Genomic DNA, 15,520 nt, shown 5'->3' on the forward strand with positions numbered 1-15,520 from the left:
CAGTTTTTAAATAAACTTTTGTATACAACATGCATGACAGCCAGCAGAATACCCTGAGTCATGACCATTGTTATATCCCATTTTGAAGACATCTCAGAGAATGACAGCAAATTACAATACAGGTCCTTCCCGCCGTTTATACAGGCACCCATAACTCGATTTTGTCTGTAAGTTGGAAAATACGCAAAAATCACTTGAGGTGATAACCATACCTCCACAGTATTGTAATGAGTGGCATCAGAAAACACATAAGACTGATTTTTAAAAAAAGAACAATTACTAAAAGTGGGGAGAGAGAGAGGAAACTAGTTCTGCTGTTTGTAGGAATGAACGTAAGTATGTATGTTGGACTTCTGAATTGAATAATATTATGGGAGCTGGTTTGTATGTAGGGGTGTCCATGAGTTGGGCGTTCATAACCCAGGGATGGCGTGTATAACAAATGAAATTTAGAGAGCCAAGTGGATCCAGACCAGCCTGTAGAACTGATTTAAGATCTCAATTATACCATTGCTCTGTGTGAAGCAGCTTCAGGATCACACTGTGGAAGGTGATTTACTAACTCAGGATTTGGGTCTTGATGTAGCTTCTAGTCCAGTGAAGGTGGAAGCAGTGAGAATACTTTCAGGTAATTGTTTCACATCACCCGGACTCTGGAGCTAGATTGTGCTCCATCTGGATCATGCATGATCTGGGCTGCTTCTCTCCTCAGCCCCCACCACATTCCTGCAGCCCTGTGTACTATTTGTGGCTGTGAGGGACTGATGGAGCTGTGGGTCCAATGGCCGTGGGCGTCCCATGGAGCGAAGTGGTGGAAGAGCAATGATTGGCATCAGGTGATTGATTCTGCCGCCCTGCTTCCACCGCACTGATGGTTCTCTAGCAGCTTGTGCTGCCCTGGACACTTCAATTGTTTCTCAATGGGTATGACAGTCAAAGCAATAAATATAAATAATTTAAAAATAAATTACTAAGCAAAATAAAAAAAACAATAAATTTACTTAAAAATCAATTTATGTCAGAAATTAATTAACAGAACATAAAAATTAGGATAGAGTAGCCCCCATGACCCTTAATGCCTGCTGTGCCTTTCATCAACAACGTGACTGATTTTCCTCAGTGCCGTTTTCCTGTATTATCTCCATGTCCCTTTTAATTCCCTTTATACCCAGTAATCTATCGGTCACTGTTGTGGGTGAACTCAATGGCTGAAGGTAGAGAACTTCAGTGTATCACCTTTCTCTGAGTGAAGAACTTGCTTCTCATCTCGGTCCTAAATGGCCTATCCTTTGTTCTGAGACTGTTGCCCCTCATTCTAGACTCCTCAGCCTTCAGAAACACTTTCCCTACATCCACTCTGTCAAGCCCTTTAAGAATTTTCATTTTTACTGAGATCACCTCACATTCTTCAGAAGTTCAGGGAAACAGCCCTAGTTTACAAGATCTCTCTTCAAATAGCAACCTGTTATCTCAGAAACCAGTGGTAAATCTTCATTGGACTCTGGTAAGGAGAGAAACTCTGAGTAAGCAGACAGACCACACTCTCTATAGAATGAATAAAATCTACCTTGACTGCATCCTTTCTTTCCTGATGCATTTGCTTCTCATCCATAACACCTCTGATGCTCTCTGACAGTTCCACCATGGAAAAATATTCTATCTACCATATCTATGCCTCTCATAATTTTTTTTTCTCTGGCACGGATCTGATTTGGACATTTCTAGCATTCTCCTTTTGGTTTCAGGTTTCACAGCTGAGACCAGCATTTCACAGGGTGCCATCTCCTTTGACCATGGCTGGCAGAATGTTGAGGAGCCAGGTGGGAAGTGCATCAGGCCCTTAGCTCAGCGTGACTAAGCTTCGCCCTGCATTCAGGCCTGAGTCTAGTGATGGAGTGGTAGGACATCTGACTGCAGAGTATTCCAGACTTGTGCATTCCAATGCCCAGGTGGGGAAGTCGGAAATGTACTGACTCATGCACTATGGTTAGTTGGTAATTCTCTACGGATCTGCTGACTAACAATCAACATAACTGGGGCCCATTCATCCAACTGCAAAATTTCAAATCATATGCAAGCCCTTGTGGGCACATCAAAGAAAAAAGAAGCCAATGTATTTTGCTAAGGCACAGCCTATATTGCCATTACCTGTATCCTGATTCTTAAATTCTAAAATAACTATTTTTGTATTCAGTTATTTATATAAAAAACAAAATGCTGGAAACACTCAGCAAGTCAAGTATACATCTGTGGAAAGAGAAATAGTTCTGAGTCAGGGATCCTGCATAATTTTGAATTTCATTTTTTGTTTAGTGAACCGACTTTATTTATTTAAAAATTGGACTGAACCTTGAAGCCTCAGTGAATGGTACTCTTGTATTAGAATTAATAACAGAAAATGCTGGAAACAGCCAGCAGGCCTGGCAGCTTCTGTGGAGAGAGAAACTGAGTTAATGTTTCAGCTTGCAGACCCTCCGTCAGAACTGGGAAAGAGAGAAAGGTTTAAAGTTGCAGTGAGGATTGGAGAGAGGTGGGTAGGAGAAGGGAAATGTCCCTGGTCCTGTGGGGTTGGAATTGTCATGGTGATCAATTGTTGTGAGAGAGAGAACGAGAGAATGAACAGAGGGACGTGGCAAAACTGTGCAATGCAGGTTACAGCTGTGGGAAATGCCCAGCATATTAGGTGGGGGAGAGTGAAAACCTGAGTAATATTACAGAATCGTCTGTAGCATTCCATCAGTAATATTAACTTTTTTCTCTCTAATATCCCTAAAACAAACATTTCAGGTTATTCACTATTTTGTGGGAGCTTCCTGTGTACAAATTCTACTTAAACACTGGTTCCACTTCAAATGTATCTCACTGGTCATAAAGTGCTTTGGAATTCCTGAAGGGCTATGAAGGGTACAATACAAAGCAAGTCCTTATTTTGCTTTGATAAAGTGCCATTTTACGTTGTCCTTATTTTTTTATTTATGAATCAGATCCTCAGAGCAATAATATATCCCATGGTATATATATCCTTTGATACATATAGAAAGCTACAGCACAGTACAGGCCCTTCGGCCCACAATGTTGTGCCGACATTTTATCCTGCTCTAAGATCTACCTAACCCTTCCCTCCCACATAGCTCCCCATTTCTCTATCGTTCATACCAAGATAATCACTTAGCTTTTCAGTTCTGCAGGGCATGGGTATATAGATGGGTACAGTGTAATCACATCTACGTGTGAAGGCATTTATTTCTGCTAGCTGACTTTGTACTCTTGAGTGGGCCTTTTGTGTTCAGACTGCAAATACTGTTTGATTTTGCTGATTCTCCTTTTCCCCGGCTATTTATACTCAAAAAGAATTTGAGTATTGAAGACAGTTGGGGAGTTGGGTGGTGAGCAGTCCTGACAGAACAATTGTGGAACGGAGTACCATGAGTAAGGGAACTGAATGTGAGGAGAGAACAAATGTTAATGGAGCAAGTGGGACTGAAAGATTTGGATTTTCATTTGGTTTGAATTGTAGGATCTGCTCTGTACGTGGTGTTTACTGTCCTGGTAACCTTCTGAGGCAATGTTTGGACTTGAACTGCTACAGAGATATACGCATGTTATGGGTATTACACAATCCCACATCTGTATGAGAAGGGCTGATGTTATCATTATTGAAGGGTAACTTTTGGGAACATTAAATGTGTGTTTGGGCTGGCTCTAACCCCTCTTCACTGGAATTTGTTTATGTGAGTGACAGAATACTGTGAATTTCCTCACTTTTTGCAGATCTATCCATTTCTAACACAAATTGCATGGGTTCCAGCTCTGACTTAAGAGATAATGAGTGGGTGCAAATACTCTCAGGGAGATTGATATCTAAGAGTTTGGAGAACTTGCCCTTGCCCCCCAACTCCCAGTCATGTTTAAAATTAATTACAGTCACAGTTAATATTTCAAATTTATTCACATCTGCATTAAGGGTGTTAGTTTAGTGTAGTCAACTGGAGCTTCACATCCAGCACATTCACCAGTGTCTTTTTCAACTAAACATCACAAGCAAAGGTCATGCCATTAACTATTATCTTGTTAGGATTGGGCTTATCTGTTTTATTTAAAAAAAAGCCACTTGATGCACAAATGTTTTAATTAACATTCATTACAGCACACACATTTATAGGCATATAATTAATTGCAGTTGAAAGATTTACAGTTGTTTAACTCTATAATTTGGAAGAAACATTCACAAAAAAATAAAGCATTGATCTGGCAGACTTCAAGACTAGTTTCTCCAGTTTATGATGTATACAAAGTCGGCAGTTTGTTAAGATTGAAATGTTCAATGTTTGAACTGTTGCTTCTTTGGTGTGCTATGTCATTCAGTTGGTTCAAGTACAAATGATTTGGCCATATGGGACTGGAATGGAGGGCACAGTGCTCGGCATGCATGAGTTGGGCTGAAGGGCCTTTATCAATGCTGTATTACTTTATGGGTAAGCCTAGTAATTTCTAAGGTAGGGACATGTTCAGCACAACTTTGTGGGCTGAAGGGCCTGTATTGTGCTGTAGGTTTTCTGTGTTTCTATGACTCTATATCAGTAGTTTATTCGCTCCATGGTCCTGTCGCAGGCCTTTCCTTTACCAGATTGATGTGTTTTGGGGAGCTGAGATCACACAGCCACTGTTATATGATCACGAGATTTGAGTTCTATATTTGGCTTAAAAAAAGAGATTAATTTGATATCAGCTGTACAGCACAGAAACAAGGCTCTTATCCCACCGTGTCCGTGATAACCATGAAGGACCCATTTACACCAATACCATTTTATTCTCTCCAGATTCTGCCACTTACCTACTCACCAAGGGCAATATACAGTGGCCAATTAACTTACCACTCTGCATGCCTTTGAGATGCAGGAAGAAACTGGAGAGCACCCGGAGGAAACCCATATGGTCACAGGGAGAACATGCTAACTGAGGTCAGCATTGAATAGGGGTCGCTGGAGAAGTGAGGTTTACTACCTGTGCCTCTGTGCTGCCCCTAAACTAATGACTTGCAATAACTGAGAACCTCAGAGACACAGGTTCCTGATGCAGGGTTTTGGTCTGAAATGTCGAAAATTCCATTCCCACCCCATAGATGCTGCTCGACCCACTGAGTTCCTCCAGCAGATTGAACTGAGAATCTCTTTGTTCAAGACTATTCAATCTAACATCAGATTTATATTTACTCACAAATTAAAATATGTAGATGTGGGAAATGTGAAATGGAAACAGAAAATGCTGGAAGTACTCAGTAGGTTGGGCAGCATCAACCGAGGGAGAAAGAGTGTTGGAGATCAGTGAGATCAGAACTGGGAATGGTTGAAGATATAGTAAGACTTAAGGTGCAGAGAAATTGGGGGTGTGGCAGGAGGAGAGAACAAAAGAAATATTCTCTTAAAGGGTAGAAGACAGGAGAGATTAAGCAGAAGGGTGATAGCCAGGTGAAAGAGGGCGATAACAAGAATAAATAGTAGTCCATAAGTGATGTAAATCCAGAATTATCTAAAATGTAGAATGAGTACTCAAAATCATAAATAAAATGCTGGAAATGTTAATTATCTAAAATTGTTGAATCCCCCCAGTGAGTCTGAAATGTAATGTGTTCAGTTGGAAGATTTTGAGCTGTTCCTCAGGCTTGCATTGATCTTTGTTGGAGTAGTGCATGAAGCCAGGGATAGAGACAGCAGAGATGAAGGGGGATGGAGGATTAAAGTGCTGGACAATTAGAAGCACAAGATCACTCTTGCTGACCAAATAGAGGCGTTCTGCAAAGTGGTCACCCGATCTACATATGAGTTCCCACTGTGATTTTACTTCCAGTTTTAGCTGTTGTATTTTGTTTAGTCATGAAGCTTTCAGCATGCAGCCTCTTTTAGCTCTTTGCGAATGCCTGCCTGATTGTCCCTGTGGAAGGAATCTCAGCTAATTTGTCAGTCTCTCCTCTGCTGGAGATGACTGGTACTCATTTGCTCAACTGCCAAATGGCACAGTTAACTTCAGGAGAGTTAATTTGCAAGTTGCTGATCCATATTAGATCAACAATATGCTAATCCACCAATAAATTGAATCCAATGGTCTTGCTACTCCAACTGGAGCAGAAATAGTGAATGGCTGCTCTTATTCGATGGAGCCCAAGGCCGTTGAATGTGATTAAAATCACTCTATACCGAGTACATTCTAAGAGATGAAATCTACTTTGACTCAGTATCACACCATCACGCAAACCAGCTTCCCTTCCACTGACTCGAGCAGAAGATATAAAAGCTTGAGAGCATGTACCACTAGGGTCACGGGCAGCTTCTATCCCACTGTTATCAGACTCTTGAACAGGCCTCTCATACACTAAAAGATGAACTCGTGATCTCTCTGTCTACCTCATCGTGGTCCTTGGCATTTTATTTGTCTACCTGCACTGCACTTCCTCTGTAACACAATGTTGTGTTTTCTTTTTACTACCTCAATATAATTATGTATGGAATGACCTGTCTGGATGGCACGTAAAATAAAAGCTTTTCACTGCATCTTGGTACGCGTGACAATATGAATAAACTATCCAGTCTATTTGCACTGGGTCATTATCGTTCTGCCATTGATGGAAGACTGTTACATACAAATTGGCAGCTGTGTTTTCTACATTACAACAGTGACTACACTTTGAAAGTACATCACTGGTTGTAAAGTGTTTTGTGATATTCTGAAACGGATTACAACATACAATCTTCCTTAACGTTTCCTCACTGGAGGCCTGCGTGGATATCGTAGCAGCTGCATGCTGAAGGAGTGCCAGCTGGTGTCTGTGCAGCAGTGCAAGGAATGCTTCAAACCAACTGTGCAGATGGCACAATATCTACTTGAAGTGCTTATGTGGATTGATACTCTCAAGTTCAACATAATGGAAGGCAAATCAGTGACATGAGTGGGATAATTTGATTTTAGATGTTCCAGGATTTTTTACAAGCTTTCTGACTTGCTCCATTAATTCCTCTGTCAGATCAGGTACAGTGGTTACTCACTACATTGGTGAGAGAAGATTTACTGCAGATGCTATTACTTTGAACCATGCATTATTAAGAATTACACTGTGCCTGTTCTGGAATCCATGTTCCGTCCATGTGTGCTTTTTATTGAAAAATTTGGCATTTTATACGGCAGTGGCTATCTCCCCTTTTGTATCTTCCACGGTAATTGGCTGCTCATCTGCTTCCATGGGGATTTAAAAGATTCTTTTGTTTATAACTTGCTTGTTGGTCAGGGAACATCTGTAGAAAACTGGAAGTTAAATCAAACTATCTGTACTCTGGGGTGAGGTGAGAAATCATTTACACGGTGTTGTTAGAACATGGAATGTTTACCAAAGGGAGTAGTGGAGACACAGCCCATTGCATCTTTTAAGGGAAGTGTCAATAAACCTGTGAAGCAGAGAAAGCCTGGGACCTGGGGAGAGAGCAGAGCATTCAAATTAAGTTTGAGTTGCTTTAGCAGAGACAGATTGGTCAAATTGTCTTCTTTGTGCTGTAAAGCTCAGTGTTGGTATATGTGTGTGTGTCTATCTATCCATACAGCTCATTGAAACCTCTGTCCATACAGCTCATTAAAACCTTTTTTTTATTGAAGTCTGATATCTTAATTCAGTGTCTGTAACCTAGGGAGTAAGTACTCAGGGATTTGAGGGCATTAATTTCTTGAGGTACCTGCATTCACAGGGAGGTCGTGCATCTGTTTTGGTTTTAAAGTCCAGATAAAAGTTGATTAATACAAGTTGTAATACTTTATTCTGCACCCTGTTATTGTTTTACCTTGTATTACCTCAATGCACTGTGTAATGAATTGATCTGTACAAATAGTATGCAAGACAAGTTTTTCACTGTACCTCTGTACTTGTGACAATGATAAACCAATTTATTTTGTTAGAATTGTTGCCAGTTTCTATTATGTGACCTATGGACTGGAACTCTCTGCACTTTTCCAGTAAGCCAGCTCCTATGTCCACTATTTACCTTTAAAGCATCTTCCAATGGTAATTTCCACAGATCCAGCTTTAGCTGGCTGTCAAAATATTCCAAATGATTCTGACGTGTTCCAGAACCATTCAACAGGATTCCATAACCATTAAAAATGAATTAAGAATTATTGCATAAGAAAGCCAAAACACACTTGAGAAACAGGAAAATTAAAAATCAATTAATTCAAGAACAAATATAAATTGCTTAGTGTCACGCAAATGTTCCCCTCCATTGAAACTTTCTGCAGTTGATTCTGTAGGCAGATTCTCCATTGTTGGAGAGTTGTAGAAGCTTTGTGCTTCCTCCCTGGACTCCATAGCAGCCCAATAGCAGAATGTAGCCAGAATGATAGTCGCAAACGGCTGTCAGATAGTTTGGAAATCTGGAACTTCTTGAACTTACACTTGGGAGGGTTGGGCTGTGGGTGGGAAATGCTGGCAGGTTCATGTGGAATTGTTAGCATTTCTCAGGAAAATCTGGACCAATGATTACACAGCAATTAACTGCAGGCAGCCATACTTCCCTCAATAAAACTGTGATCCAGGCTGTGGGCCTGATTTGAGATTTTAATTACTTTCCACTATTTCACCTTTGGACTTGGAGGTTTTATGTGGTAGTTACTCATTCATACACAGCACATTAGTGTTTTCACCTAGAGGTATCCAAATATGCATTGGGGTATACAGTTGGTTGTTACTGGACTAGCAATCCAAAGGCTTGATCTGGAGAGATGAGTTCAAATCCCACTACAGCCACTGGGGAATTTAAATTTGGTTAATTAAGTAAATCAGAAATGGTAAAAAAAATTCAGTGATGATGACCATGGCACTACTGGTTTTGTTAACCTCCAATTGATTCACTTGAGTTGTTTAAGAAAGGAAACCTGCTATCCTTATTTTCCAAACCTCACTCTTAGTGGTCTAGCTAGGCACGCAGTTTAAGGGCAATTATTGAAGGGTGTACTATTGCTCAACTGTAGTCAACTTACAGCAGTTGCAATGTTTTTCTTTATCAGTATGTGTTCTCTGTGACCCATTCACTTCTGAAGGAGCCTCAGACCTTTGCTGAAATTTGTGCATCTGTGGCATGTTAACAAACCTGTACTGCTTTTACTGCATTTGGAAAGCTATCCGGTTTGATTATAGAATTTATTGTTATAAAAAATGTGACTGTTGGAAATGACCAGATATAATAGAAATAAGTTGCAGTGTTTCTACGATCCTTGAGGATTTTTTTGGTTTGTAGCCTGTCTGAAGTTCCACTTAGGATTTGTTTGTTGATCGTCTAATTTTACATGGCTGTCCCTTTAGTTTTGTTGAGCTATATTTGATATACTTGCTCCTTTTGTTGTGGGGACAGTATTTAAGTTACCCGTCATCTCCCTCACAGCCCCTCAAGACTAGGAATTTGATGGTTCTTCCGTGCCAGATTTTCTTTCCACTTTATATAAACACATGCAAAACTCCTGTTTTACAACCAAGTATCAGTGGAAAATCCACTTCCTGAGATCCAGGGATAAGATTTTGGACTGTTGGTGATTAAAATAAAGCAGAGTGGGAAAGTGGAGGTGAGATGTCAGGATATCCTGTCAAATGCAGACTGGGCCTGAGGAACCTAACAGTCTACTCCTCTTATCCTTGTGTTCTTAGCTGTGATTTTCTGTTTTTTTTCCCCCTTGAAGTTTCTTCTATCCTGAAAACAATGAATGATTCCAATATGGTTTCAGCAGTCTCCTGAATTCTTCAGCACCTCATTGGAAGTTGTTCATCACATGGAGTGAGTGTCAAAAGGCTGTGGGGGTGGAAGTGTTGCACTCCTAGAGCCCAGTTCTGGACCTATTTAGAATTCAGCAAGAGTGGCCAGGTGTTGAAAAGCTATGTGAGGGTGAAGCTCCTCACCTCGGGGGCAGTGGGTTTTGCTGGGTTTAGCTATTCTCAGTGAGATCCTAGTTTCAGTCACCGATCCTCTCTCATCTGTACAGTGCAGGACTAGCTCAGACCAAGGATAGACTCTGTCCCGCTCAAACCCTGGTGATGGTAGATGGCCCCATTATATTCAGCAGCATTTAAGTGATTCAATTTACAAACTCCAGTGATTCAGTATCTTTCCTTCATCATGCCCTGCTGTCACCCAAAGCCTGGAGAATGATGCCGCATGCCATGGATGTTATTGTTCTTTAGGTATGGTCCACAAGTCCTGAAGTGACATCATAGACATGTGACTGTTTTACATTATTTCCCTCAAAAGACTTAATTAAAAAAAAAACTTGTTAGTCAATAATTAATAATGGTCTGGAATTTCTGCTAAACCTGTCCCTAACTGCTGCAGGACCCGGGGGCAAACCTTTGGAAGGAAGCTGCCTTTGACCTGATTGGTGAGCTCTAGGCCAATTGGCAATCCTTCTGGGCTGCTCTGATAGCTGGTGAAGCTGCACTCCCAGGCTGAACCAGCTGTCAATTCACAAGATTAAGATGCAAATTCTAGAAAGCACAAATTTAACTCAATTTAATCAAGAGTTGTAAATTACCTGTCAAGTTAACATTTCCCTTGCAGGCATTGCATTCCAATGAAACACATTTGCTGCATGGCATGCTGGTGCATTTAGTAGTGCAGCTGCCTCACAGCTCCAGTGACCAGGTCCAATCCTGACTGCGGGTACTGTCTGTGTGGAGTTTGCTTGATCACAAGATTTCCCAATCCCAAAAGACATGGACTACTGTAAATACACCCTGGTGTGTAGGTGAGTGGTAGAATTTGGGGGGAAGTTGATGGTTATGTGGGGAGAATAAGTTACAGTGAAAATTAGTTGGAGAATTCTCTGTGAGTTGGCATGGACTCCAAGGGCCAAAATAGTTCCCTCCTATGTCTGTGAGAAAATAATGGATCTGCACTAGGTTTAACCTGGTGGCAGTTTCTCCAGTGTAACTGCTGGAAAATGAATTAGACTCCATTAGTACTCCAGCAGAGGGGTGTGGGGCACTTGGCAGAACTGATCAGTTCTGCAGATGTTCAGGACCAGAAGTCCTGAACTCCCAGTGAGCTGTAGGTTCAAAACCTAGCAGGTTTCAGCAGTAATTTTAAGCCATTTAGATATATTTCAAAAATGCCTATGAACTTGTAAGTTAGGATTTCACTCATTGACTGCTGAACAGTAATTCTAGGTATTGTGACAAATAGTACTCATTTTGAGACAATTTATACCTGCACTACTTGAATTCTGGAAATGGGAACTGTGGAATATTTACACATGGAAGGATATTAATTTGCAGAGAAATAGAGAATGAAATATTCTATTGGATTCTTTTATTTTGACTTTACATGCGGTGTTAAAAACAAAATGTATGTTATGTACACTTCCACAGTACAAGTTTACAAGGATTTTCTATACATGTTACTTCATAGGACATTATACAACAACAACAACCTTTTATTTTAAAAAGAGTTAGCTTGCCAATGTACCATAAAGAGATACGACCTGGGTTTACCATAACACAAATGGAGAAAGTAGTTGGTGAATTTAATGTAAAAGGCAATACAGGAAGTTAAAAATGGCAACATAAAATTGAGCAAGTGCTCAAGTAGCAATATACAGTGCAGCATTGTTTAAGTGATCTGGGCTCTTTTTTACCTTTCTTTATAGCCAGAATGGGTGCAAAATCACTTTTAAATTTTTAATAGTATTGAAATGATTGCAGCAGTTTGTTCATTGGCTGGAAAGGATTCTACAGCATCATGTAGATTTGGTTATGGTAAATTAATTATTCCACATTATCCGTGATACCTTTTATGCAGTTAGTATTTAAGCCATGCAGCTCGACTCGCCTGATCAATGTCAGTAAGAAGAATGGGTTACCTGTGCATGTTGGTGCTTTGACATTACCTTAAATGTGGTACACCAGCTAACCTTTGTTCAACTCATGCCAAAACAACCTTTGTTCTTGTCAAAAAAACTGCAGTGGAATGTTTCCCAATGTTGGGGTGTAACCATATATTCATCAATCTTTTCTCTCCCCACTTATTAAATGGCTGCAAGTAGCCTTTATATTTTAGGCTATGATTTGATCTATTTCATTTTATACAAAACCATTTAAAAATAAAATACAACTGGCACACTGGAAAGCAGCTTCTCTATTCGAGAACACTTGACAAGAATTCAATATCAATGATAATGCTTATTGAATAAGGCACAAAATGCACAGAATCCAGGTGAACACAGATACGCTATTTACAGAACATTGTCATTACCTGCATGACTCTTCTGGATGCCCTACCAATCACATTTAACACTCCTTAACAAAGTGATTGCACTATCCTTTAGCTTGTGTACTGCCCATCTCTGTGGCAGGGCAGCTCCTTGTCTACAGATTGTAAGATAAACTGACTGTATGAATTTACAGTAAATGGTGCAAGTGTAGAATGGAATGGGTGTCACATTTGATTAAGCTACATGGACACTATTCCGAAGGTCCATGGTTGTAGACAGGTAGCTGCACTCAACACAGTGATATGGTCCAAGTAAATTTGCAGTAGGACAGGTTCAGGTCATTTTCGTCGTGCTCAGTATATCAGGCAACACAGCTTAACAGCTGCCACAAGAACCATTAAGTGCATCCTAGTCTGTGTAGTTCACACAGCACTTATCTGTGACCTTCACAGGGAATGCCACAAAGTATTTGTCCTTGCTACAATTGGGCTAGAGTGGCAAGTTGTCAAACCAAAAGCACATTTGTTGAAATCAAAAGTTTTATGAAAAGTCATTAAACATCTGTGCAAGCAACAAGACAAATGCATGTACTGTCATTAATACCGTTCACATTTAACGGGGAGACAATGCTCAACAGCAGTGAAAATGGAACCATTGTTCAAGTATTTCCTTCTACTTTGATGCAAAAATCACAGGATAACTTCCATGTTGCTCTTCTCCAAGGCTCCAAATCTTAACAGTAACATTTTGTATTACATAGCATCTTCTTTGCCCAGCAGGAGAACAGTCCTGCCTTCAGTCTTGCTGAAAGATGCAATTTGAGGAAACATAGTTACTTTGGCCACTTGTTCTGTGTGTTTATCAGAGCATTATCACTGGTAGTTTCAAGCAACATTGATCTTAAATGTCCTCCCACATCACATTAGCTGAGATACAGAAGTTGCTCTTAGCTGTTTGTCCTGTTAGTAACTGTACTTCTGTAATGGTTTGACAGGAGTTGTGGGTTGACCGAAGGATGGCTTTGGTGGCACATCTGGTTTAATGGATGGTGTTCTCTTTATTCCTGACCGAGGCAGCGTCCCACTGCTGGTATAACTGCTCTGGCGGGACAATGAGCCAGGTTGTGGTTGAATAACAAGAGGAGTCCCGTGTACAGAATCCATCCTCATGGGCGGTGCTGGGGGAAAATATCCTCCCCTATTAAAACTGGGATGCCGTGACAACACAGCTCCATTCAATGAACTGATAACATTTTTGGGGAGCACAGATATTGAGTGCCTCTGTGAAGAATTTCGGGGATAGCCTCGTTCTCTCTCTCTCTCTAAACTCGACAGTTGTATATTAGAGGTTGATGGAACGTCCACGCGCTTAGTTGGGCTGTGTCTCGGGAGGGTAGAAGAAGGAGAATAGAGTGAAGCCTCTCTGTTTGGAACCTTGGGAGGTACTTCCACTATTTTGGTCATTGGTTCTAGCATTATATTTTGACGACTCATAGGGATGTCCCCCAAGATAGCTTTAGAGCTGGTTCCACTTTCATTGAGATGTTTCAGGAGGTCATTTAATGTGTTTCTTGCTTCAACAGATCTCTGCTGTTCTTTTTTACCAGAATGGCCAGTAATTGACATTTCTATATTTTGCACCTTCCTTTCAGCCTTGTGGGCATTAGAATTTGAGAAAGACATGTTGTAGGCATGGGTTGCATTGGGAAGTACCACAGCACTGGGTATCTGGCTATTATGGTTTATGGGGGAATGGGAAGATGGACTTGATGGAATAATTTGGGGGCTTTTTAAAGGTGATTCCTTTCTTGCCGCATTAATGTTGTTCTGGGCTTTCTCCCACTGGTTCTTGATGGGTTGAATGCTTTTCTGATGAAGTACTGGTGTAGACTCAGGTGTTGGCAAGGCTGCTAGTTCAGGAGGTTGTCCGTGGCTATCCACGATCATGGTCTTCGCATCACTGCTGGGTGGCAACTCTTTGCCATTAGATAGCAGATTTGTGTAAAGCTTGGGTGTGTCGATGCTTTGTGGGTACTCCTTGACTGGACTATCAAATAGTCCATTAAATTTTGTGAAACTTCCACTTGAGTCAGTGCAGGACTGTGCAGATTCTGCATCCTTGTTCATCTTTCTGGCCTTGCGCAAGTAGGTATCGCGGTGACAGTACACAGCTACACCAGAAATGAAGGCTCCCAGAACAAAAGCAGCCAAAACACAGGTGATCAGGACATTCATGTGAACCATTTGGTTTGCATCTCCAGATTGCACTTCCCATCGAACTCCTGGAGCAAAATTAAGTTTGTAAAAACATTAAAGTGTGTTTCCTATGTCAATGATCCCTATTTGGAAGAGAATGTATTAGAAATTAAGCACTTTTGTTGAGAAAAAAATTCTAAAACACTACATGAGAAAAACACCTGAACTATTTTCAGTTCTGTTAGCAGGCAGTTTTGGTAGCCATTGTTTTCAGTGATTTTTAATTTGATTCCAGGAAAATCTTCCCCATACATCTTAACACTTGTGCACAGAGATCCATAAATAACTTAAACATGGTTGTAACCACAACTGCACACAAGTTTGAGATTTCCTTATGGAATGGATTTGTTTATAATTGTTTGTGCCCAGCAGTATAAATGAGTGAATTCAAAATTCATTTCCAATTTTTCAGCACAGTTAAGATATTTTTGCGATATGTACACAATCCACCCTTTCTGAATTTATCACGTTTGGTAATAAAATTGGGTATTTTAGTGTTTGGAACTGATTGTTTTAACACTGCTAGCAGACCCAATTTTTAAAGAATTATTTGCTAAATTTTTCTATACTTATTGCCTGAGAATAAATGGGCTGCAACAGACAAACTGGTCAAGGAGTTTTTTTTCATCCAAGGCTCACCCTTACTACTGACTGTCAAGCATTTGTTCTGCACCTCTCCCTCTGCTCCAGCTAGCTGCCCAACCAATTACATGTACTTGATTGTAGTGTGATTTAATGCTTTGGCAAATTTAGCTCTGTCCTTACTGAAATGGATGAAAAGGAAAAGATGGCAGGAGGGGAGTGTAGTGGTGGGAACCAGGTAGCATCAATTGTAGATGAGAAGGAATAGAAATTGCCTTTCTACTGGGTGGCCAAGCAGTTTAAGATGATACAACATGGGCTACTTGGTGGCTGCATGATATGCCTAGAGCTGCCCCACATCCAGACACCATCACAGGAAAGGATTAATTAATGGGGGAAAGTTCTGACTAGACTCGTATATCGGTGGTGATCTCAAACTTGAGATAAAT

At 40.6% G+C, this 15,520-nt stretch overlaps 1 protein-coding gene across 12 annotated transcripts in view; it reads right to left on the reverse strand.

The window, feature by feature from the left end:
* Positions 1 to 11,318: 11,318 nt before the first annotated feature.
* Positions 11,319 to 15,520, reverse strand: part of sema6dl (sema domain, transmembrane domain (TM), and cytoplasmic domain, (semaphorin) 6D, like) — a 248,616-nt gene continuing 244,414 nt past the window's right edge. For all 12 annotated transcript variants that reach the window (XM_052040389.1, XM_052040380.1, XM_052040383.1 and 9 more), the window contains one exon: positions 11,319 to 14,515. In XM_052040389.1, the coding sequence (XP_051896349.1) occupies positions 13,197 to 14,515 (1,319 nt within the window). In that variant the 3' untranslated portion in view covers positions 11,319 to 13,196. The remainder of the gene's footprint in view (positions 14,516 to 15,520) is intronic.

The sequence above is a fragment of the Pristis pectinata genome, chromosome 28 (assembly GCF_009764475.1).
Source record: "Pristis pectinata isolate sPriPec2 chromosome 28, sPriPec2.1.pri, whole genome shotgun sequence".
Taxonomy (NCBI): Eukaryota; Metazoa; Chordata; class Chondrichthyes; order Rhinopristiformes; family Pristidae; genus Pristis; species Pristis pectinata.